The 24853-nt window shown below is 25.9% G+C and overlaps 6 protein-coding genes across 11 annotated transcripts; 5 read left to right on the top strand and 1 right to left on the bottom strand.

Moving 5' to 3' along the window:
* Positions 1-4: 4 nt before the first annotated feature.
* On the top strand, positions 5-2462 carry LOC127062684 (cytochrome c oxidase assembly protein COX15 homolog). The gene is made up of 6 exons (XM_050991320.1): positions 5-106; positions 305-771; positions 855-981; positions 1216-1348; positions 1425-2052; positions 2140-2462. The coding sequence occupies exons 2-6, from the start codon at positions 610-612 to the stop codon at positions 2401-2403; spliced, it is 1314 nt and encodes a 437-aa protein (XP_050847277.1). The 5' UTR covers positions 5-106; positions 305-609; the 3' UTR covers positions 2404-2462.
* Positions 1909-8441, bottom strand: LOC127062688 (ubiquitin domain-containing protein 1). Its single transcript, XM_050991329.1, has 4 exons — positions 8217-8441; positions 7453-7812; positions 7255-7373; positions 1909-7182 (listed from the first exon to the last, which is right to left on the bottom strand). Exons 1-4 carry the CDS (start codon positions 8296-8298, stop codon positions 7021-7023), a joined length of 723 nt encoding a protein of 240 aa, XP_050847286.1. The 5' UTR covers positions 8299-8441; the 3' UTR covers positions 1909-7020.
* On the top strand, positions 8408-12654 carry LOC127062681 (MMS19 nucleotide excision repair protein). 2 transcript variants are annotated; one of them, XM_050991317.1, is made up of 10 exons: positions 8408-8455; positions 8672-8825; positions 9145-9383; positions 9462-9794; positions 9870-10464; positions 10589-10870; positions 10988-11709; positions 11807-12064; positions 12139-12303; positions 12361-12654. In XM_050991317.1, the coding sequence occupies exons 1-10, from the start codon at positions 8438-8440 to the stop codon at positions 12559-12561; spliced, it is 2967 nt and encodes a 988-aa protein (XP_050847274.1). In that variant the 5' UTR covers positions 8408-8437; the 3' UTR covers positions 12562-12654. The 2 variants fall into 2 exon arrangements, with proteins under 2 accessions (XP_050847274.1, XP_050847273.1); XM_050991316.1 differs by lacking the exon at positions 8408-8455 and adding an exon at positions 8480-8601.
* A 139-nt stretch (positions 12655-12793) lies between these two features.
* Positions 12794-14093, top strand: LOC127062689 (MORN repeat-containing protein 4 homolog). Its single transcript, XM_050991330.1, has 4 exons — positions 12794-13152; positions 13337-13520; positions 13628-13737; positions 13861-14093. The coding sequence occupies exons 1-4, from the start codon at positions 13143-13145 to the stop codon at positions 14007-14009; spliced, it is 453 nt and encodes a 150-aa protein (XP_050847287.1). The 5' UTR covers positions 12794-13142; the 3' UTR covers positions 14010-14093.
* Positions 14094-14575: 482 nt separating this feature from the next.
* LOC127062686 (pantothenate kinase 3) lies at positions 14576-19655 on the top strand. 5 transcript variants are annotated; one of them, XM_050991325.1, is made up of 10 exons: positions 14576-15025; positions 16465-16630; positions 17077-17255; positions 17334-17507; positions 17581-17748; positions 17828-17904; positions 17995-18171; positions 18270-18405; positions 18593-18706; positions 18788-19655. In XM_050991325.1, the coding sequence occupies exons 2-10, from the start codon at positions 16522-16524 to the stop codon at positions 18839-18841; spliced, it is 1188 nt and encodes a 395-aa protein (XP_050847282.1). In that variant the 5' UTR covers positions 14576-15025; positions 16465-16521; the 3' UTR covers positions 18842-19655. The 5 variants fall into 5 exon arrangements, with proteins under 5 accessions (XP_050847282.1, XP_050847278.1, XP_050847280.1 ...); XM_050991321.1 differs by having other exon boundaries at positions 16465-16645; XM_050991323.1 differs by lacking the exon at positions 14576-15025 and adding an exon at positions 15291-15753 and having other exon boundaries at positions 16465-16645.
* A 443-nt stretch (positions 19656-20098) lies between these two features.
* On the top strand, positions 20099-24791 carry LOC127062683 (dynein regulatory complex subunit 4). The gene is made up of 7 exons (XM_050991319.1): positions 20099-21727; positions 22080-22341; positions 22689-22949; positions 23096-23263; positions 23448-23534; positions 23618-23827; positions 24141-24791. The coding sequence occupies exons 1-7, from the start codon at positions 21537-21539 to the stop codon at positions 24357-24359; spliced, it is 1398 nt and encodes a 465-aa protein (XP_050847276.1). The 5' UTR covers positions 20099-21536; the 3' UTR covers positions 24360-24791.
* The last annotated feature ends 62 nt before the right edge of the window (positions 24792-24853 follow it).

The following is a 24853-nucleotide window of genomic DNA, read 5'->3' as shown; positions in this document are numbered from 1 at the left end:
TTTTTCACTTTATTCGTACAAATTTCACTTTATGCATACAAAATATAAAATTATTGTGCTACATTAAAACAACATCTTTCTGAAATTAATTTATCGTAATAAAGAGGTAAGTGTCTCTTTTTATTTTCTAGTATTGGTACACTTATGATATACCATTGAGGTTAGAAACCATACGTGATAGCTATATTAATTCAGAAGAAGTTGGCAACATATATATAATATAGCAGACAGCTTTTGTGTAAGCTCGTCGTATATATTACATATTTGATGTTAAAATCGATTTAATTTTTCTCAAATTTTATAGAATGTCATATTGTCGGTATAAACTATAAAAGTATAAACAAACGATGACAATTATATGTAAATAATATAAAATATCTAATTGCATCGTTACATGCAAGATTCTATTTATTAGAATTAATTTAAATATATTTTAAAGAAAAAACTGAAACGTTCAGAAACTTTATAAAAGTCAATATAATTAATTCGTAAAGAAATACGAACAATAGTTTGTGGAACAACAAACAATTTGGATCATAATTATACTTAACTTCAAGATATAATATCTTGAATTAATAAGATCATAGTTTTTATATAAAATTAAATAATATGTTAAACGTGACACGATATTGTTCCAAGTCTTTAACAAACTACACTTTAACAAAATGTTTACCACCTCGGAGAAATTTATTAGCAAACAAGATACCAAAAGTAAATGTATTTCAAAATGTTTTTGCACCAATGAAAAGAAGCTCATTTTTGTTGAAAAAGGTATTTTATTATACTGATTAATAATGTTGTAAAGAGAGATATATCTAATATTTCACAGATTAAACATTATTAATAATTTGTAGGAATCACTTAGACAATCTGGTACAATAGTTATAAACTATGCGTCAAAAGCAAATAAAAATTCAGATAAAATTGTTGGTTCTTGGCTCCTTATTTGTGGTGGAATGGTTTTTGTAGCAGTTGCTTTAGGTACTATAATTTATTGTATATTTTATAATCAAGTTCATCGAATCATAAAAATCATTGTTGATTTAACATATGGAAAGTAAAATATTGATGTGATAGTCTAATTGTAAATTAAAATTATTTATAATTTCCTAGTAATCTTTTTATTAAATGTAAGATGTATCAAATTAAACATAAATAAAAATATTTGTTAAATAAATATCTCTACAACCTCTTTACTTTTTTTTATAATTATAGGGGGTGTTACAAGACTTACCGAATCAGGTTTGTCTATGGTTACTTGGAAATTACTTGGGGAAAAAATGCCTGTTAACGAAGAACAGTGGCATGCTGAATTTGAACGTTATAAACAATTTCCTGAGTATAAAATGTAAGATTAACGAAAATGATTTTTATTATATTTTCATAAATATAAACATTTCTATAAATATAACAATTTTGTGTAGCACTAATAAAGATATGACATTGGACGAATTTAAAAGAATTTGGTGGATGGAATACTTCCATAGAACATGGGGTCGATTGATTGGCGGTGTATTTTTAATACCTGCAACATATTTTTGGTTTTCTGGTATGCTTAAATCAGAAATGAAAATACGTGTTGCGGTATTAGGATCATTGATCGGTCTACAAGGATTAATGGGGTGGTATATGGTTAAATCTGGCTTAGAAGATCGTTTTAACGAACCTTCAGATGTACCAAGAGTATCGCAGTATCGTCTTGCTTCACATTTAGGATTAGCATTTATAATATATTCAGGATTTCTATATAATGCTCTGAGTTATTTAGTACCTGCAAAAAAAATAGGAAATGGCAATCTTAGTATTGAAAATTTCAATGCAGCAGTGAAAAAATTAACAGCATTTAGATATTTAGTTCATTCTACAAAAGGGATGATCTTTTTGACTGCTGTGTCTGGTGCATTTGTAGCTGGCATGGATGCTGGACTTATTTATAATACTTTTCCAAAAATGGCAGATAAATGGATCCCTGATGATTTGTTTGCAATGCCTCAGACATTAAAAAATTTTACTGAAAATCCAACCACTGCACAATTTCAACATCGATATCTGGTAAAAAATATGATATAAATCTTGATACAATATGTATAATTTGATATTATCTAGTTGCATATATCTATAATGTTTTGTTTATTACAGGGTATATTTTCTTTTGTATTAGTAAATATTATTGCTATTTTGGCTAGAAATCATAAACTTCCTGGCTATGGGAAAACAGCTGTAAATACAGTACTGGGTGCAGGTTACTTACAAGTTTCTTTAGGTATTTTAACTTTATTATATCATGTACCAGTACCATTAGCTGCATCTCATCAGTGTGGTAGTCTTATTCTTTTAAGTAGTATACTCTGGCTTTGTCACGAGTTAAAATATGTAAAATATATAAAAACGTTAGTAAAGTGAAAATGTAAACAATTTTTTTATGATATCTTAAATAAAAAAAATTATATGTATGTATTTTATATAGTTTATATTATTCTTCCTTGAAAAGTAAAAAATGTTATCTAACATAAACCATCAATTTTAATAACATATATTTTTATTCTTATTAAATTTATTTTTGAAATAAGGAAGCAAAATCGTTGAACTAGAGAATTTTCACAACATTATGCTTTATTTGACAATGCATTGTATTATAATTAATATGTATAGAAATTAATTTATGTGAATTTGTTAAATATCATACCAATAATCAAGTAACAGTCTGAATAATTTATATTTTTCACTGTTGTACTTGTATTTGGTTTTACAATATGAAAAAAAAAAAAAAATAATAAATATCTATTCTTAGATAAGAATAATATTTGTGAATCATGTAATAATCATATTACATTCATTTTTTTATTGATTAAAAGTAAGTCAGTATGGACATGACTGTACTCATACTCTTAATAAGTAACATTATTCATTTGATTAGTTTAAAAAATGTGTAAACGTGGCTTAACTCATAACTACTATCTAATCACAATGTTTTCTTTGCAAATTCCAAAAATTTTTTCTGTATTTTATAAGATCTGATTAGCAACAAATATTTAATATGTTATTGGCAGTTATCCTACATTGTCTTCAATCAGTCATTCTTTGATCTTTAAAGACATCACACGCATTGGTCCAGCGTAGCAATGTTAATATTAAGCAACTGCTCTATTAGGCATTTGGAATTGCACTTTTATCATTGTAAAGATGTTTATTTACATATTACATTCTTGAAATGTTTTTTACTCTTATAGTTCATCGCATTTTGCTCAACATTACATAATCATGAGTATTAATAAACAGCACATTAATATTATTTGCAAATAATATGGAAAAAAGATAAAACCTATATTAAAAATGTTATGCCGAACGTGTTTAAGAAATTACAAGTTTAAGTTATTAAGAGGCCTTAGTCAAATACATTCAGCACTGTTATTGTTATTACAAATAGTGTTCTCATATATTTCTCTTCAGTATTCTGTTTTTTTTGTAGTTTTTAAATAAATTATAACTCGATACCAATTGAGCAATCGAAACGCAGTCTCTGTCAATATATCATAGACAACCCAATTTTGGCATACCAATACTAATATCAGTCTGATAAAATTTATTATCACGGAGAACTTTTTGCAACAATTAGTTGCTAATAACAAGTATTTTATAGTAAAGTGTTTTACAAAGTAAATGCAACATTACCTTTGCTTGTGTTTATACTATAATTCAAAGATGCAAGAAATAACATTTTAAAACTTATCCCTTCCCTGAAAAAAAAAGAGAAAAAAAAAGAAATAAAAAAATAAAAGAAAAATTAAACGCACTGGTATATTCATATATAAAAAATGAATAATGTTATAGTATATATTAAAGCATAATCATATATACTAAACAGTGCAAATTGCATTTAAAGCTGACACTGATATTTAACACACTTTACACTCATTTATTGAAGCAAAAGTACTGTTCAACATTCTGCTGTATTATTACATTGTGCTAAAGAAATGTATGATTGTTCAAATATGTAATATCTCATTTTGCATATGAAATAGGTTTTATACATTTTCATATCCAGTAAATATCATTTTAATAAATATAATACAATTGCAACTTGTAAAGTAATAATAACTGATGTATAAATAAATTAGACATAAGATTAAATATCTTATTTCAATATTTAGCTTGAATTGGTTGGTAATTTGATATGAAATTTTTATGAATATGAAAAAGATAATTTAAGGAAAGCATTACAAGCTGCTTTCATTGAATCAGTAAAACATTATGAGATTCAATGTTTATTATTTGATTGTGAATTTAAGATAAGTCTGTATTTTCTAAAAAAGTGATACTCTTTGAAACCCAGCATACTTGTGAAGAAATTTTAATTATTGCATGAAAATGATGAATCACTTTTTTGAAAATTTAATTTGATCATTAATTTGTATAAGATATTTTTATAAATAATATAAATACATGTTTACAAGTCAATATTCAAATATCTTCATTAATAAAAAAAGTCAGTGCACAACCAACATTTCTTTGCATTTTATACACATATTATTCCTCTAGAGGCTCAATAAGCAACAGCTATATAAAATAAAAACTTGTTAATTTTAATTTGAAAGATTTTTTCATCTTATAATTTTTCTGTTGTTTTTGTTTTTATTTGATGCTTTTGAAAAATTCTTGTTGTATTCTTGATTTTGAACAAATAAAAAAATAATGATCTGTATTGAAAAGTAAATCATTCTTTTTTCTCAGTTCATTATTGCACTTATCTTCTATTATTATACATTCTGTTTTAAGTTGAAATATTTTTCATAGTAACCACACGTATTATTTTTTAAACAAAGCTTCTGCATATGAAAATCTGTTATCTTCTTGTTTCAATGCAGCAGATCATAATATCATAATAGATAAATAAAATTTCCGTCAGTGATTTGATAAAAAATTACTAAATTGAATTTTGAATTTAAGAACTTTTTATAAGTGCCTAAAAAACATAATAAAATTTCAATTATTTATGTTAACAATAACAGATCATAGTACTCAATTACCTTCTTTACTGTTCTATAAAAAATAGCTTGCAATACTTTGTTTTTTAACCATCCTGTATATTATAAATACATGAGGAATGTGCGAATACTCCAAGAATTTGGTATTCTAGACAATGGGACTTAATTAATCATTATATAGATTAATCTATGCATATAAAATTTTTACATTAATATATGTAGTCTAAATGATCCGATTTATTCTTTTTTTAGTATTTTAAATATAGCTCTTAACTTTTTGTGTATAATGTGAGCTATATACATGTGCGCGTTTTTATGTTAATAGTTATATTTTTTAATTAATCATTAATTGATTATGGCCAATGAAATTATATGTATTTAGATTTTCTTTTTATTAATGAGATGGTTGAGTACTTTACTTTCATTAACATAATCAGCTTTTATTCTTTTGTTAATAATTTTAATATGAACTTGCCAACGACTAGATGTTAGGCAGTACTCGCACATCCCTAAATAACATACATATTCTCGCACACACATTGTCACACTGCAACCCAATATTGATAATTAGAATGTATGAAATAAGCTATGTGTCATAGTTATGTTAGTAAAGTTAAAAAATTAATTCACATATTATGCCATATTTGCAATATTATTACAATTTAGATAATTTATTTGTATGACATATGGAACAAAACTTTTAATTAAATGATGTCAAAGATATGACTAGCAACGTGTTAGCAATTTTATTTCAACCCCTTATCCACAAGTGCATATTGCAACAACATATATAGATGAAATCATGAAAAACATGATACAAATGATAAACATTATAAATAAATCTGCGCTAAAGATGAAATTTCAGTTCCACATGTCATCTCCACATGATATAGTCTTATTTTCTTCATCTGGTTATAAATTATTTTTAAAGACCTTATCTTATTATCTTAGTAGTACTTACAGGAAGGAATCATAGATTTTAGGCCATTTTTAGGCCATATCAAATTATATGTTTTCCAAAGTATGCAAAGTTATGATTTTCATAATTCTTTACATTGCTGTAAAATATTTAGATTTATAGATTTAATGAAATATATGGTGCTGTAAAATCTTTGGAAAATTAAATGTACTTAATAATATATTCATAAAATTTACGAAAACATACTACATTCATTTAACTATAGAAGTATGTAAAGAAAAAGAGAGAGAGAGAGAGAGAGAGAGAGAGAGAGAGAGAGAGAGAAAGAGAGAGAGAGAGAGAGAGAAAGAGAAAGAGAGAGAGAGAGAGAGAGAAAATTAAATAAAAAAAAGTTAGTTACTACATCAGGACGTCAGAAAAAAATTATTTGTATTTATGACCTTGCAATCATTCTCTGTTATTGTCCATCAAGTTATTCTTACTTTGCTCTGATAAACTATTAACAATATCGCTGTAATTTCCAATATGAATGATACATTTTATTTGTCTGATTGTTAATTATGTAATAGCCTTCAACAAGATATTTATAGTTTCTTACATAAATATTTTTATATTTTTACAGCACCAGTACTATCATTGGTAACAATATATATGACGATAATCATTTCAATGTCAATTAGATAGAAATGTTTAATTGTAAAACTTTGCATAGTATTAATTTTGTATTCGTATATTGATGTTGAAGATATATCTCAGTCGATTTTTACTGTACATGTAAATAGATAACATTGAGTAAAATAAGCACATTCTCATACACACACAATTCTCTTTACTTTGCTAGACATTGTAATATATATCAAATTGTAAACATAATCAAGTATAATGACTATACTTTATATAATGTAAAACTCAAATAATTTATTCAAGTATTAGCATATTTGATAATACTCACAACTTAAATTGATGTTACTATGTAAAACCAATCTCAGTTAATATGTTATATTTAACGAATGCAATAAAAAGTGCAAAATGTTCGTTTTAATATGTGCAAGAATGTGCTTAATATTGATTATTGGTTTAGTGGTGTGTTTGATCACTTCATATGCATATGTAAATTCAACTGGTTTTAGCTGGACTGTCATCCGTTTTTTCTGGATTTACAATTACTTGAATTACATAACCTGGCTGCACTTTTGCTTCTTCTATATGCATCTTATCACCTAATAATTTTCCACCAAAAAACCACCGTTGTCGTGATGGTTCTAGGCCTTCTTGACTCTAATTTTATAAATCCAAATATTGTTAAATATATATCATGATAGATATTAATGATGATATCATTATACATACTTGTAATTTCTTTTTGGCTATACCAATAGTATCCTTGCTGTATACAGGTAATTTTACATCCCCTAAAGTTGTAGATAGTCGTAATTTTAAAGTTTGCTCGGTTCCTCCATCAACTGGTTCTAAATAAATAATGTTAATCAAACTAATTACATGGAACTGTTGTTTTACATTAGATATATCAATTATATAATTATTTACCTGAACAATCTGCTGGTGAATCTCTGCCACTATCTTCTTTTACAATATTGATAGGATATGATAAACAATAAATAGGGACTTGATATCGTGTACCTAATTCATCATAACATTCCGTTAAGAAACCATTTGGCACAGAAATATTAGCTCCATCTAATATAGCCTGTGCTAATTGATAATCTTGTGCTTCAGCTGCTGTCGCACCAGCTCTTAATGCATCCCATATTTCTTTTCTTCCATCAAATGCAGGAGCTGTATCCCAAAACTCATCTCTTTTACTTCTTAGTTGACCTTCAGTTAAAGGTACGTCTGACTTCCATCTGATTACCTCATGGCAAAGTGGGTGATTTTTTCTTGAATTTCCTGTATAAATAATGTAACATATAATAAAAAATATTACATGTATATATTTTAAAGATATTATTTTCGATTTAGTATATATTCACATATTCGTGTAATTAAAAAACAAAAAAATTATTTACTATTTTACAAATTTTATAGGCTAATGTTATTTCTGATGCAAATGTTGAAATAAAACATAAATAATTTTATAAGGATACATACCGTTTTTGAAACTATAATACTTCACATAGCCAAGTATAATAAAGAAAACATAACTACGAATGATATTATTTCGAACAAATTATGTCAGGTGTATACATATAAGACGTATTACAGAGTAGACACGAAGGTAAAAGAAAAACTACTTCAAGGTTAGTTAAAGTTAGGCGTAATTTATAGATGACCGATTTTGGTTAAATTTTTACCTGAATTAGTTCTCGTTGAATTTCCCGATGTATCATCGACTGAGGCATTTCTTGCCCTTGTTATGCCTATGCAGCCTCCCATTCTAGGCGGCTGAAGAAACTAAACATTTCACTGAAATTTAACAACACCTCACATGCCATTTTCATCCATTTTAGTTTTATATAGTATGATCCCGCAGCCACAAGGGGCGCTATAATCTAACCTAAAATAGAAACATGAAATGTTTGAATTTCACTGTGTAAATCATATTTAATTTTTTTTTCAGGAATGTTATCACTTATTCTATTCACATTTGTGTCTCTTTGCGATGATCGATAATTGAGTCATATATTATACATGTGTATATATATCTATATCTATATCGATATATATATATGTGTGTGTGTGTGTATATTCTCGAGTAAAAAATTTGCTTTAAAATTAAATGGAGAATGCATCCGATAAATTCTTTTAGGTTAACTCGCACAATAATTCCGTTGTTAGATCATTTAGTCTAAAGGCATGTTTGGAGATGGCTTCTCCAGCAAGTTCCACTCTTGCAGAGAGGTTATCGGCTAATTTTAATGATAACGTTGCGTTGGTTTCACTATGTAAGGACATAGCCTTAGGTGCGTATTATAGTTAATTATCATAATTATTCGATTTATATCAACATGTTGCAGAAAGCCTTGATATTTATATAAAGTATATTTTAATAAAATTTCCAACCTTACAAGAATTTTTTTATCATATTGTAATAAAGAATAAAATAATAATAAATTTAATTTTTTATTCGTGTTAGTAGATATAAATGATCATTTAACGATTAGAAAAAATAAAATTATTTAAAAATTTATAATATGTCAAGAATTTTCGTATTAAATAGTATATATATTTAAAATTTATTTGTAAAATATTTATTAATATTTTATTTCAACGATATTTCAGAGATACAACTAGGAAAATTAAAATTATCCACATTTGTTGAAGAATTAGGTTCTTTAGTAACAAATAAGGATGTTAGCGTGCGAGAAGGAGGAGTCACAGCACTTTCCTCAGTATTGTCTCAGTTACCTAATGATTTTCTTAATGAATCTGAATTACATTTTATCACAATGTTCTTTTGTGATAGATTGAAAGATCATCATAGTATTATACCAGTAGTTCTTCGTGGAATTTTAGCAATAGTATGTAAATATTTTTATATCTTCGAAATAATTCAATTGTTATCTATATCGTATATATTTTATAATCTTTTTTTTTAGGTTCAAATGATTCATTTACCTCATGACGCACCAGCTTGTTTATTCACAAAAATGTTTGAACATGTTCAGTGTCAATCTCAACTTTTACCAGATCGTCGTAACATCTACTTCATCTTTAAAACACTATTACAAAATAGATTAGATGACTTGAAAAAAATAGGACCTGAGTTTGTTTATGGGGTTATATCTTCTATCGATGGCGAACGTGACCCTAGAAATCTTATGTTACTGTTTAATATACTTCCAAATTTTATAAAAGAATTTCCATTAGGACATTTAGCAGAAGAAATGTTTGATGTTATATCATGTTACTTTCCAATAGATTTTAATCCTGTAATTATAATCTGTAATTACAAATGTATGATATTAAAAAAATATATATGATATATAGCACGATTATATTTTCAGGTTGGATCAGATGTGGTCGGTATAACGCGAGAAGATTTGGCTGAATCATTAGCACCTTGCCTCTATGCAACTCCCGAATTTACAGAATTTTGTATACCACTTATATCAGACAAATTATCTTCCAATCTTAAAGTTGCAAAATTGGATTCATTGGATTTGTTATGTAAAGGAGCCTATGTATTTGGTGTGAACGGATTGGAGCCATATCTTTCGGAACTTTGGCCTATTATAAGAAAAGAAGTTATGCCTGGTGGAGATCCAGAAATAAAAAATGCTACTCTTAAGACATTGGCTGCATTAATTGAAGTTATATCTGCAGATGAAAAAGTTCATGAAACATTTATTGAAAAAATATTAACGGATACTAAAACATCTTTATGTGATGTACAACTTAGTTTATTTAGACCAGCAGAAAATTTATTGGAGTCTGTAGCAATGGTGAACAAGCAAACTTGTATATACGTATTACGTGTCATAGTGCCAATTTGTCTTGGTCAATATTCTACTAAAAATACATTGATGGATAAAGTCATCATAATGGATGCTTTAAATAATTTTATGAAAATCTCTTCTGACTTAGGTTTCTCTATCAAAAGTATGTATTTAATTAATCTAAATTAATCTATTTTAAAGATTAAGATACTTGAATAAAAGCGTAGATATGAATTTGTATAGTAATGATAGAAAAAAATATTTTAATGGATGTAATGTTTTTATAGATGTTCCAGAATTAACTTGGACGGACATTCCGCAACTGTATTTTGATGAATTATCAAAACAATCTATAGAGTTAAGAATTAAAATACTTGTTGGTTTGACAATACAAAGAGCTTATTTAAAAGAGACTCATAGAATTTTATTATATGATACTATATGTAATGAAATTGACACTGGTTGCGAAGAAATGAGAAACATTTGTCATACATGCCTGGCAGCATTTGCTAATTTATATCCAGATGAAGTATTAGTATTGGTTCAGGAAAAACTTCAGATTGATAAAGGTAAATAGTTAATGGATTTATTTTTATTTAACTCTCAATATTTGTTTTTTTTTTTTCATTTTTTATAATAATCCATGCTAATTTCAAATATTAAAGTACTGTTTTATTATGTTTCAGACGATATAGATGTAAAAATTAAAATTCGTAGATTACAAGCATTATCTATAATTGCAAAGATTCCTGAATTAGCCAATGAAATATTACCAAAAGTTCTTGCTATAGGAAATTCTCTTAATTCAGAGATAAGTCTTGCTGCATTAAAGTGTATCCATAAACTTATTTCAACTAGAAACAGTACTTCTGATATTCAATATTTTTTGTATAATGAATGTAACATCGTTGATAAATTAATTTCGTTTACAACAAATATTTCTGCTGATAAATTATCCCTTATATCAAGCATTTGTCAATGCATTGTAAGAAGTCTTTCTGTTGAGGATCAACAAATAATTACAGATAAATATATTGCTACTATAACAAATAACACTTGCGAAAATGTCGTTACTGTGATAATCAGTCTACTTATTTCTTTAAGACAAGAAGTTAAGTTAACACTTGATGATAGTTTATTAGAAAGTTTATATAACTTAGCTATCAATAGTTCTAATTCTATTACTAGAACAATGTCTTGTCAACTACTTTCTGTGGTACTAAACAAAATGAATAATACAGAACATTTTAAAAATAGTTTGATATATCTTCAAGAAAAAATAAAGAAAAATTTGGAATCAACTTCTAATGTAAATATTAAAAAGGCAACTGTTATTTTACATATTTGGTTAACAAAAGCAGCAGTTACAAAAGGAAGTTGTAATCTCTCTCAAGATTGTCTCAATATTGTATGTATAGATTTTTAATATTGATAAAAATTATCTATATACAAGATACCATTATATTAAGAAAATTAATAATTATAACAATATTATATTTTTATAGCTTACAGAAATGCTCAAACATAATGAAGTAGGTGAATATGTAGCTCAAGAATATAAAACTTTAACATGTAAAATGGAAGATACTTTAACATCTGAAAACTTTTGTAATATAAAAATTTTTTATAAACAAAGAATATTTCAGCATTTATTACAGCAAAATAATAGTTTTTTCAATAATTCAAGACAAAATTATTTAATTGCTTTAACTTATTTAATAGAAGAAATGCCTACTGAACTATTATACATGCATTTATCAGAAGTAAGTTTATATTATTTATTTATTAATATCGTTATTCCCTCAATAATAATAATAATATGCATTTTTAACGACAGTTAGTTTTTCTTCTAATTGAATCTCTATCTTTGGACAATGGACAATTGGTTCTCTCTGCCTTGATAGTTTTAAAACTTTTGCTGGATACAAAAAATGAAATATTTGCAGATAAAATGCAATGTTTTATTCCAAAACTTTTGGAGTTATCAACATATAAATTAATGGTAATTATCTACATTAATTATTATTTATATTGATTATATAATAATTATATTTTTCAGGATATCAGAATAACGGCTCTAGACTGTTTAACAAATTACACAAATTATTCTGCTGTATTGGTTAATGTATATAAACCAAATGTCTTAGAAAAGCTTAAGATGGTTCTTGATGATAAAAAACGTTTAGTAAGGAAAGCTGCTGTAAAAGCCAGAACACGTTGGTTTTTAGTTTGTGCGCCCGGTGGAATCAAAGAACAATGAACTAGTAAATAATTTACACTGGTTGAATTTATTGATCACAAATTTTCAAGTATAAATTTATATAGTATAATAAAATTTGTTAACTTGTTTTAACTTTTTTATATTCCTAAATTTATTTACTGGTTGAAAATCATGTAAAACATCTCGATCGCTGAATATCTTGTTACGAATAATAAATAAAGTATAGTACACATATCTAAAATTACAAAAAAATAACTAATACGTATATGCATAATATGTACAAATGTCTACATTCTTAAAAGTGTACACAAATTTTATAACCGATTTAATAGATCGTTGCGCATATAATAATAGTATATATTTTGATTATATGCATTTACTTTGGATACTATATTTATTTGATACGATGTGTAGTACAATTACATTTACTAACATTTGATTAAAATATAACTTTAATATTTATATGAACATTTATTTATGAATTTAAAAAGAAGCAGCATTACTTATATAACGTGCAAGACTTGTACTGTACATATTGCTCATAATCAAATAAAGAATTAATTTCAGTAATTGAATTTAAACCTGAAAGTTCCTACTAATAAAATTAGTTTGTTGGAAACATGGGTGATGGTAAGACCTTAGCAGCAAGAACTTTTATTTCTTTGTTTTTTATTGTACATATAAAATAAAAAACAAGTTAAATATATTGTAAAATCTTGCAATAATTATTCATATATACAAAAGGATGTATTTGTGAACAAAAAAAAATAATTTAAATTCGTTGAAACATTATCGTTATCAAATTTGTTTATAGGTGTGGCTAAGACAGGTGCATACAAATATGATGATGGCACAAAATATATTGGAGATTGGAATAACAGAGGATTGAAACATGGTGCTGGTTCTTTACTTCTTCCTGATGGTACACGATACGACGGTGCCTTTCAAAATGGCCTTTGTTCTGGTTTAGGCATTATTATATTTCCCGATGGAGCAAAGTATGTCATTTTATTTATCATTTTATTTACCGGACTATCCAACTATCCATTTATTTTTTGTATAACTTTATAACAGTTAAAATAATATTATTTATTAATACATTTAGATACGAAGGTGAATTTATGCAGGGTTGGTTTCACGGACATGGAGTATTTTGGAGAGCCGATGGAATGAAGTTCGAAGGAGAATTTCGTGGTGGAAGAGTATGGGGCTTAGGTTTGTAATACTTGTATAAGAAAACTTATAAAGATGTAATCATTACAAAGAAATATTTCTTTTCTGCATTAAACGTAATATTTACTTAAGTTATATTAAATATAATATAACTTTGTAATATAGGTTTGGTGACTTATTCCGATGGGTCACATGGCTTTCCAAGAAACGAAGGATTTTTCCAGGACTGTAGACTTGTACGTCGTCGTCGTTGTCCAGATATAGTACAAAAAGCACAGAAAATTTCTATGATGGCTCGCGTACAATGCTCTTAAGTATTGTTGCATAGTAGACACGTAAGGTAGTATATTGTATCGTGTGTATGAAAGAATATAAAAAATAAACTATTAAAAATTAAATCTTATGTATTTTTGTTATTGCTAATATATATATATATATATATATATATATATATATATATATATATATGTATATATATATATACTTTCAAAGTGATATATTATCCAATACTTTTAAATATATATATATATATATATATATATATATATATATATATTTATTCTTGATTCTAGAGAATTGCAAATATATATGCTTTTTCTTTTAATGTAACTATCATTAAACTATAAAAATAGTAAGAAAAAATGTAAAATTATATAAAATATGTATATAAAAAAATAATTGTGTGTAATATAACACAGAAACAAGCTTAAAGATTAAAAACAGGTCGAGAATTTTGTTCATATATAACCCTATATAATTTGAATGAACCCTTATTAAAAGTATATGTAAGTATATATGTATATTCCTTAATCGATCAGTATACCATTAGAGAGAGTGAGAGAGCGAAAGTGAGAATGAGAGAAAGAGAAAGAAAGAAAGAAAGATGGCGCTAGAAGTTATGCACTTATCTGACAAATTCTTGCGTTACGGTTGATTAGTACTATCTATTGTAATTAATTGTAATTACGATAAATATCTAAAAGAACGCATACGTGAATTATTATCAGTCAATTGAGTTTCATAATTTCGTCTAATAAAACAAATCGATACAAAACATATGATTTTGTATTCATGGTGAAATCGACGTGATGGAGGTGTAAACAGAAAAGGAAATACTATGGATCAACGTTCACGTATTCGTGATTCTGTGTCAATAAAAGGAAAATACAAGTCCCTGATCGAAGGATCGGCCAGATTACCGCAAAACGTGGAAAGATAACCGACGACTAAAACGGTATATTTGCGTTAAGCAATAATAATATGTTTGGATATTTCTAATGATTCAGAAGATTTTGTATTTGAATTTTTTCGCACAAAATGACGCCTTTGGGTAAGCCAAAAAAACATTTCACATTGTTAGTATCTATTTTATCGTTTAAAGTATCATTTTTAATGCAATTATTAAGACAATAATTTTTTATATTTTGTTCTCTTACTTTAATCAGACTTCAGATATAAACAATCTTGCTTTGGCCACTGTCCGACATTTTGACAGTGTATACACGCTGGTTATTCTTGTTCAATTTTCTCTCTCTCTCTCTCTCTCTCTCTCTCTCTCTCTCTCTCTCACTCTTTCATTTTTTTGCTCTCGCTTGATAAGTTATCATATTAATTGAATTTTTGTCTCGGTTTATATTCAAAATAAAATAAGATTAAAAAGAAGAAAAAAAGGAAAGAAATATGATCATAGGTGTCACATGAATTCCCAAAAAGTTTAGGTCACGTCCTGTTAACCGATCGTATGACTCTTGATCTCTCTTTCAAAATTGATGACGATGCGTTCTTTCGTCAGAATATCATTCGTTTTCCAAGTCGATTCCGTAACCGTTATTTCTAATATTATTTTGATCTTATTTGAGTTTGTGATTCATAAATAATTTGATCAGCTTAGTTCCAAATGTTTTAAGAATTAGTTTTAAGAAATAATTTTATGGTATTCACGAATATAAAAAAGGGGGTCATTGTGGCATTTCCTATCAAAGTGTTTCTCTTATTCTTATCTAGAACATGTTATGTGATGACGGAAGATAAATAAGTTTGTTTGCTGTTGTTGTTTTGGTAAATATTTTCTTCGATTATTTTCTCGATAGATATGCTTCTCAACGTATCTCTTCAACGTGATTTATTTTCTTAATTTTATAAAGGTACGAATCTTGCATAAAAGAAATTGCATTTTTCAAAAATGTTCGTTTATTTATTTATTTATTTATTTATTTATTATTATTATTATTTTTTTCATTAATTGGGAAAGTTCGTCATGTACATACACACATACACATACATACTTATGCAAATTCGTAGAGGCATAATAAAATATAATAAAATAAAAGAAATAAAAATAAAAATTTGTAAAATAATTTATAAAAGAAAATAGAAAGAATATGATATATTTAAAAGTATTATCATTTACGCAACTTTATGTTAATATCTATTCACGTTTCCTATCCATGGCATGCATAATTAAGGTATAACCTTTGCCTCTTGTATGAAGATAAATGGCCTTACAGAGTTCATTCCATTTATAAAGTTAGCTATGCTTGAGTGTAAGTTGTTATAAATCAGACGTATTGAGTGATACATAACTAGGGCTTACTTTTATGAGAAGAACTATTATATTCTATTTTATTTAATCGAATAGATCATTTAATATTTTTCTATAAATATGGTTTTATTAAATTTTATGTAAGATAATACATTTTAATATATTTAATGTTGGATATAATTAAAATGTTATAAAAATTATTTTTATAAAATTATTCTGTTTTATAGCAAAGAAGTTGTTCGTGATACTACAGACATTTACAATAAAAAATTTAGAATCTAATAATGAGTCCACAGAGTTTTAAGAAAAATTTGAACAATAAAATCATGGCATCAAATGGTTATTCTGGAACAGAAGTGGCGGAAAGCGAGTCAAAAAATAATTCACCACCGTGTGAGTCCGTAAATTGTATGTGTGCTTAGATTAGCCAATTTTATTTTTATCTTTATTTTTATAGTATTTATATTAAATCTTGTTGTTTATGCTATATGTAGATTATATATATTTTTACTATTGTACTTGTATTTTATATATATATATATATTGCTTATATTTTGTTTTGCATTTGTTATAACTTTTGATTTATTTATTATATAGCTTCATGTTTAATGCCTTTATTCAATTTAACTTTCCAATATTGTAAAACATTTGTAGAAGTAATTATAATGAACCCTTTTAAAATTCCAGAAGTATATAATATATTTTTATTTATAAAACATTAGCTGTTTTCTTTTTATAGTAATTATTTTTTTATGAAAGTATTTCAAATATTATATGTATATATATATATCATATATATTAGTATATTTGAGCTTATTATATACAATTATTTTTTATAGCAATGCCGTGGTTTGGGATGGATATAGGTGGTACATTATGCAAATTAGTATATTTTGAACCTAAAGATATAACGAGAGATGAAGCTGACGCAGAACTTGAAACTCTTAAAAATATTCGGCGATATCTTACAAAAAATTCAGCCTATGGAAAAACAGGTCATCGAGATACGCATTTACAGGTATGAGATTGATTGTATTTGTATTTGCATATGAATAAGTTATAAATTACTTCTATTCTATTTCATTTCATTTTATAGATGGATAATGTTTATATTAGAGGCAGGCGTGGTACTTTACATTTTATTAGATTCCCTACCAGCGAGATGGGAAACTTTCTAGCGTTAGCAAAATCTAAAGGTATGGCGAATCTTGTAACCACTGTTTGTGCAACTGGAGGTGGAGCCTACAAATTTGAAGAAAATTTCAAAAAAGTATTTGTGAATTCAGATCAACATTATTAATCATTTACGATGAATTTGTGTAGCTACGTGGTTTAATTTACAGGAAGTAAATATGAGTTTGGCAAAGTTTGATGAACTGGACAGCTTAATACGAGGCATACTTTATGTAGAAATAACTAATCCACACGAATGTTATTATTGGTCTTATCCAACAGATAATAGCAGATGTCAAAAAATACCATATGATTTTTCTGAACCTTATCCATTCTTGGTATGATATTAATATTATTTAAAAAAAGCAGAAAAATGTATAGAATATTGTATTAATTATTTGAAATTTCTTGCAACAGTTAGTAAATATAGGTTCAGGTGTCAGTATATTAGCAGTGTATGGACCAGAAAATTATAAGAGGATATCTGGAACGAGGTAAGTTGTCTATACAATGATTCTAATGTTAATAATTATTTTAAATGATTTTGAAGAATCTCATTTGTAACACATAAATAAACTTCATAGTTTAGGTGGTGGAACATTCTTAGGATTGTGTTGTTTACTTACTGGTTGTAACACTTTCGAAGAAGCAATTGAATTAGCAACAGGTGGTGACAACACTAAAGTAGACAAATTAGTGAAAGACATTTATGGGGGTGATTACGAGCCATTTGGTCTTCCTGGAGATCTTGTTGCCAGCAGGTAAATAGCATTTGATAACATCAATTTATTATTTACATACTTTTTCCATTAATTATATTCTTCTATTCACTTATAATTTATTTGTCCGATTTGTTTAGTTTTGGACAAATGAATTCTAAAGAACGTCGTAATGCTGTTACGAAGGAAGACCTTGCACGTGCGACTCTTGTCACTATCACCAATAATATTGGTTCCATAGCACGTATGTGTGCTGTTAATGAAAAGATAGAGAGGGTAATAAACCATATTAAATAATGTTTATAAGAAACGTATTAATTAATTCCGACTTATTATGAATTGTAAATTTTTTAAATATCTGTATGAATTATAATTGCAAATCAGATGAATTCGATATTATGTACGATACCAAACAAAAAACGTGAATTCCATTTATTATGAAAAAGTAAACATTTCTTTTTAGGTGGTATTTGTTGGTAATTTCCTCAGGGTCAATCCTATTTCTATGAAATTATTGGCCTATGCTATGGATTATTGGTCTAAAGGAACAATGAAAGCTCTGTTTTTAGAGCATGAGGTAAGACACATAAGATAAATAATAGACAATATAAAAGAAAAAGATTTCTTTTCTATTTAATAAAATATCTTTCCTATCTAGGGTTATTTTGGAGCAGTGGGATGTTTATTGCAATTTAAAGGAGAAATAAACTGAGCAAGTTTATTTTATACATAGCATTCCAGCTGGGAAAATTTACTATAAAAAACTCATACAAAGTGTTAATTCTTTAATATATGTATGTATATATTTATATGTATATATATACACATATATTATTCATGTATATGTGTATACATATTATATATATTTATATATATATATGTATATATATATGTATCTGTTCTTATATTTGATTCGTTTTCGAAGAATTTATGCGTTAATCACGTAATATTAATTGTAATAAATGCATAATGACTTAATGCTTCTATATGGTTTACAGTGTATCGTTGCAGGCTCTTTTACGAAATACACATTATTTATTATTTATTACTATTTATTATAAGTTTTCAAATGTCAGGGTATTTGTGTTAAGATTGGGTTACGTGATTGTCGCATATGTTCTTATTCTGGGCACAAACATCATATAATTTATATAAGTAATAATGGACCAAACCCAAATGCATATGAATCGTCTGATTCTTTATACGTTATATAGGATAGGTCTACCTCATAATTTAATTCGTATACTTATTTTTTTTTTTTTCTTAATATCTATGTATTACACATATACACAATTTAATTGCGTTCAGGTATACTAGGTATCACTGAGTTTTAATAATATTTTATTACAAGGTTTGCGTCTATATGTTTATTATACGTGCATGTTTTATAATAATCGTATATACATTTTATTGATACGTTAGTTTGCATATATTATTGTTTATATTTCTTTGTAAACGAATATTTGTATAACGAATAATATAGCATAAATTCCAGTATGTACAAAAAAAAAAAAAATAAATAAAAAGAAATTATTAATTGGCTGGATATTAGGGGTATCATAAAACAATATCAGCAAAAAAAAAATAAAGAACAAACATTTTAGACTAGTTAGCAGCTTATCTATTAATATATAATATTTCTTAAGATTTTTTAATACAAGTTGGAATGATATGTAAAATAAAAAAAAAGAGAAAGAAAGAAAAAAATACTTACAGATTCTTATCGTGGGTTTTAAGAACTTTTATTTGATATCAATACTTGACCTGTTAAACGGATTTGCTTAGAATAATACTAACGATAAATAAATGATATTCATTGCTATGCATAATTTCTTTTGCACTGTAATATATCAATTATCAATTTGATCAGTCATATTCCTTAATAAGTGTAGTTCTCAAAAAAACAAAAATATTTAGAATTGGCTTTGCAAAGTTGACGTATAAGAATCTACCTTAATATTCACTTAATATTTATAATATATGTTTTATATGTATATATATATATATATATATATATATATATATATATATATTAGAGCACAAAAAAATTAAAAGGTAATGTGCTTATGTTGTAAATGCATAAATATTGATCATTATAATACTACAGATTTTTGAGAAATTGATGGTATACTATTTGAAACAAGGCTGGCTTTTTATTTAACCATTTTATGATTTACAATGTATGATTTTATATGCATTTTAGGATTAGAGAGATTAATTTTAATTATTTAAAAAATTCAATCTTATACGTTTTTCATTATATGTGTTATAAACCAGCAAATACACTTATATATGTATGTTGGCAATAAATATTTGTAAGATTTAAAAACATATATATTTTTAGTATATATATAAAAGAAAAAAAAACAAAATACGTCGAGAGTTAATATACGACAAATGATGCGTAATGAAATAATTTTGTAACATTTCTTTTTATCATTCCTGTCACAATTTTCTTTTTAACTATTTACTAATTTTTTGTCAGTAATACTGTGATATTTCGTATTTGCTGGAAATTGAACAGAAACAATTGTGAAATAATTTGTAAATTTTTTAAATATCTGTATGAATTATAATTGCAAATACGATGATTTCGATATTATGTACAATACCAAACAAAAAACGTGAATATATTAATCTAGATCTAATTGGAATTAAAATTATTAATAAAAACGCGAAATGATCCACCAAATATTTCATACACTTATCATTTCGAGGTATTTATCAATTAAAGAAATATAATCGTATAAATAATAAATGATTTATAATATTTTCCGTAAGATTTGACAATTTCTTGTTTTTTCTTTCTTTCTTTCTTTTTCTTTTTTTTTTTTATAGTCTCCCTTTTGTTCCTACGACTCATTTTTAATTTGAAACTTTGGAATGGCAAAAGAACAACTATGGCATAGTCTCTGATAGGTTGTAAACTATGTCGAAGTATACAAGTATACCATATAGATTCTGTTGCTTGGTAACTAAATTGCCAAACATTTCTGTACCACGAGACTGAAGTCATTAACTTGATAGTTCAGTGTCTCAAACTACTTTTTAATTCTTTTTCTTCCACAAAAAAAAAGGAAGAAAAAAGAAAAGAAAACTCATTAATTTTTTTTTTATACGCAACACTTTACCTTATTTATTTCATTATGAAACACATGTAATTATTGGGATATATATTGTAATCAAGAAACTATTTTAAGTGTGTTTAAAAAGATATTTTACAGTGAAGTTTCGAACGAACAAAAATGGTGAGTTATTTTATTTTAATATACTATAGTTCTCTTACATATAATTTTTGTGTTAAATAATTTCTTTTTTTTTTAATGGAATAAAAATTGGAGAAAATTGTTTTATTGTTTTATGTGAAATATTTTTTATAGGGGCCTAAAAAAGCAAAGGGTAAGGCAATGGATACGGTCGACGGGGTGGACACAGCAAAAATGAACAGAGAACAACTTGAGATATATGCTCATAAGATATTAGAAGAGATGGAACGTGAAAGAGAGGAAAGAAATTTCTTTCAATTAGAAAGAGACAAATTACGTACTTTTTGGGAAATATCGAGACATCAATTGGACGAAGCACGTGCCGTTGTTAGGTACTTATTATTTATTTAAATGTTATAAAATATTTTTGTAATATCGATTTTTTTTATATACACAATAGTCAATTTCAATAAAAATTTTGATATAATATAAGAAAAATATTTTTTAAAAATAATTAAATAATATGATTTTATATTTATTTATATTTATTAATTAGTTTATATAGATGTTATTATATATATTATGTATATATATATGTATCTATTTATTTAAAAAATTTTTTAAATACTCTGTATTTCATTGTGAATTATTCAGTGTATAATTAAAGTATAGTGTGTGTTATTTAAGAGTAGTATATATAAAATAATATATGCTGTACGTATATATATATATTTTTTTGTTTAGAAATAAAGAACGAGAGAAAGAAGAACTTCAGGAAAAGCACGATGAAGAAATGAAATTGTACAAACAAAAAGTAAAACACTTGATGTACGAACACCAGACTAATTTGTCTGAAACAAAGGCAGACCATTTGGTTGCTCTTAAACTGGCGCAAGATGATCACATATCTCAAGAGAACGAGCTCATTAGGGATAAAAAGGAATTAAAGAAAGCACAAAGGGAACAGGAAGTGGCTCGTTTGAATGAAATGCATGAATTGAAACTCGTAAGATAATAATCATTTCATGATTTTTTTGTATACTACATAAATTTTAATATATTTGTATTTTTTACAAACTATTATTATATATCTTATATATAAAAAAATATTCAACTGATGTTAGCGAATATTAATATTGGATTTTTCTTTTCTTTTCTTTTTTTTTTTTTCTTAAGGAATTCATCCAAAAAATTGGACGTATTTTTTTGTACAATTTTATGTAATGATAATTAATACGTAATATTATTAAAGCATATGGAAGTAATATCATTGATATGATATTAACAATTTTATTTAATTAATTTTTATTTAGAAATAATATAAAATTTTTATTGATTTTTATTTTTTAACAGCATCATGCCGAAGAAATAAATAATATTATGAAAAAATTCGAATCAGAGGCAATAGAATTGGAACAAAAGTACGAGCAAAAATTAACGAATCAATACGAGTCACTCATGTTGAAACATCAAATGGAGATAACCGAAATAGAGGAGAGAAAAAATTTGCAAATTTCTACTTTGATTAAAAATCATGAAACTGCATTTACAGATATGAAAAATTATTATAATGATATTACTCTAAATAACTTGTCACTTATTCAAAGTATAAAGGTACGTATGGATTAATAGGGTAAAAAAAAAACCAAAAAAAAAAAAGATTTCACCTTCGAATTTGGAATTTTTTTTCTTTCTTTTTTTGTTAATTCGTTTACAAATATTATACATTTTTTGTTTTTTTTTTTTTTCTTTTTACATAGGAACAAATGGAAGTAATGAAGAATAATGAGGATAGAATGAAAAAACAAGTACGTGAGTTAACAGCGGAAAATAAACAATTTTCTACGGAATTAAAGAGTTTGAGAGAAAAAGTAGCCGATTATACACGACAACTTGTTAATTATGAGAAAGATAAGCAATGCTTATCCGTAAGTATAAATTTGCAATGATTATTTAACATTTAACATTTCTTACGAGATAAATTTGATTAATATATTAATTTATAATGATTAATATATAAACTTGTTATTATTATTATTATTATTATTATTATTATTATTATTATTATTATTATTATTATTATTATTATTATTATTATTATTATTATTTTAGCATACAAAAAGGAAACTATCGTTGGTTACCAAGGATTATGACAATTTAAAATGGGAGAACGAAGTTTTGGAACTACGTTTTGAAAAAGTATAACATTTAATAAATTTTAATAAAACCCTTATAAATATTTTTATGATATTAGACAGATATAAAGAAAATAATTTTTTTAGTGTCAATCGGAAAGAGACGATCTTCATTCTAGATTCGTATCAGCCATATTGGAGTTGCAACAAAAGACCGGCCTAAAAAATGTACTTTTAGAAAAGAAATTAGAAAAATTATCTGAATTGTTAGAGCAACGCGAAGTTCAGATTAGCGAAGTCTTGGCTGCTGCTCATTTAGATCCTACAGCCGTCATGAATGTAAATAAAAAGTTGGAGGTATTTATTTATATATCAATTTTCCATATTTTTTCTTTTAAATCATAATAATTATTAAATCACAAATTTTTGAAGGTATTGAATTTATAATTTCTTTTTATGTTGCATCAAAAATTCTATGTTATATAATAATATAGAATTATTAAAAAATAAAGAAAAAAGAAATTATACATACATTCGAATATATATATATATATATATATTTATTATAATTATTATATATATATATTAATATATATATATAATTTCTTTTTTGCGTTACTTTTTTAATTTACTTTATTTTCTTATCTTACCTTTTAATGTGACATTCTAGGATATGTTGAATCGAAAAAATACAGCGATACAAGATCTCCAATACGAATTAGCTAAAGCTTGTAAAGCACACGATGATTTATTATCAGTATATGAAAGTAAATTGCAAGAGTATGGAATATCTAAATCTGAGATTGAATTTCAACCATTAAGAGCAAAACTGGTGAACACGTGGACAGGGTCAGGACAAACGGCGAATTATGTTACAGCGGATCGATAGATACATACATAAAACTAGTTAATGAATTTAATATATCTACACGTTTATTTCTTATCTTTTTTTTTTCTTTTTTTTTTTCTTACATGCAATGTGCATTCGTGTTCTACTTAGATAAAGGTGTGTGTAAGTAAAGATACGACGATCTTTTTGCTGATCATCATTTACATATATATATATGTATGCATGTAGCAAAAAAGAAAAAGAAATAAGAGAAACAATTTAATTCAATTTATTTTTATGTATATATGTACACACTTCGTCGACATACATACGTATCTATGTACGTACGTATGTACATATATGTGTACATACAGGGCGTTCCAATCTTCTCGATATATTATATAAATCGATTAAATTATTTATAGAATTTTGATAGAGAAGCTATGGACAAATTTTTAATCGAAGTAAATGAAAATATCACATCACAATGGATATCATTTGATTTTTGGCTTGTTATTCCTTCCTACAGTCTGTGAATTATGACTGTCTTCCTT

This window comes from Vespula vulgaris, chromosome 3, assembly GCF_905475345.1.
Source record: "Vespula vulgaris chromosome 3, iyVesVulg1.1, whole genome shotgun sequence".
In the NCBI taxonomy this organism is placed as follows: domain Eukaryota; kingdom Metazoa; phylum Arthropoda; class Insecta; order Hymenoptera; family Vespidae; genus Vespula; species Vespula vulgaris.
Note: the sequence above shows the minus strand (reverse complement) of the source record. Positions and strands in the feature narration are given on the sequence as shown.

Coding starts and splice junctions, on each gene's coding strand:
- LOC127062684 (XM_050991320.1), top strand. CDS start 610: ATGTTAAACGTGACACGATATTGTTCCAAGTCTTTAACAAACTACACT. Junction 982..1,215: donor TTTTGTAGCAGTTGCTTTAG/GTACTATAATTT, acceptor TTATAATTATAG/GGGGTGTTACAAGACTTACC. Junction 1,349..1,424: donor CAATTTCCTGAGTATAAAAT/GTAAGATTAACG, acceptor AATTTTGTGTAG/CACTAATAAAGATATGACAT.
- LOC127062689 (XM_050991330.1), top strand. Junction 13,521..13,627: donor ATATTTCCCGATGGAGCAAA/GTATGTCATTTT, acceptor TAATACATTTAG/ATACGAAGGTGAATTTATGC. Junction 13,738..13,860: donor TGGAAGAGTATGGGGCTTAG/GTTTGTAATACT, acceptor TTTGTAATATAG/GTTTGGTGACTTATTCCGAT.
- LOC127062683 (XM_050991319.1), top strand. CDS start 21,537: ATGGATACGGTCGACGGGGTGGACACAGCAAAAATGAACAGAGAACAA. Junction 22,950..23,095: donor CACTTATTCAAAGTATAAAG/GTACGTATGGAT, acceptor CTTTTTACATAG/GAACAAATGGAAGTAATGAA. Junction 23,535..23,617: donor TGGAACTACGTTTTGAAAAA/GTATAACATTTA, acceptor TAATTTTTTTAG/TGTCAATCGGAAAGAGACGA.
- LOC127062681 (XM_050991316.1), top strand. CDS start 8,554: ATGTGTATATATATCTATATCTATATCGATATATATATATGTGTGTGT. Junction 9,384..9,461: donor TTCGTGGAATTTTAGCAATA/GTATGTAAATAT, acceptor CTTTTTTTTTAG/GTTCAAATGATTCATTTACC. Junction 9,795..9,869: donor TTCCAATAGATTTTAATCCT/GTAATTATAATC, acceptor TTATATTTTCAG/GTTGGATCAGATGTGGTCGG.
- LOC127062686 (XM_050991321.1), top strand. CDS start 16,522: ATGAGTCCACAGAGTTTTAAGAAAAATTTGAACAATAAAATCATGGCA. Junction 17,256..17,333: donor ATCGAGATACGCATTTACAG/GTATGAGATTGA, acceptor TTCATTTTATAG/ATGGATAATGTTTATATTAG. Junction 17,508..17,580: donor TTGAAGAAAATTTCAAAAAA/GTATTTGTGAAT, acceptor TTTAATTTACAG/GAAGTAAATATGAGTTTGGC.
- LOC127062688 (XM_050991329.1), bottom strand. CDS start 8,298: ATGGGAGGCTGCATAGGCATAACAAGGGCAAGAAATGCCTCAGTCGAT. Junction 7,813..8,216: donor TTCAACGAGAACTAATTCAG/GTAAAAATTTAA, acceptor TTATTTATACAG/GAAATTCAAGAAAAAATCAC. Junction 7,374..7,452: donor TTCACCAGCAGATTGTTCAG/GTAAATAATTAT, acceptor TTATTTATTTAG/AACCAGTTGATGGAGGAACC.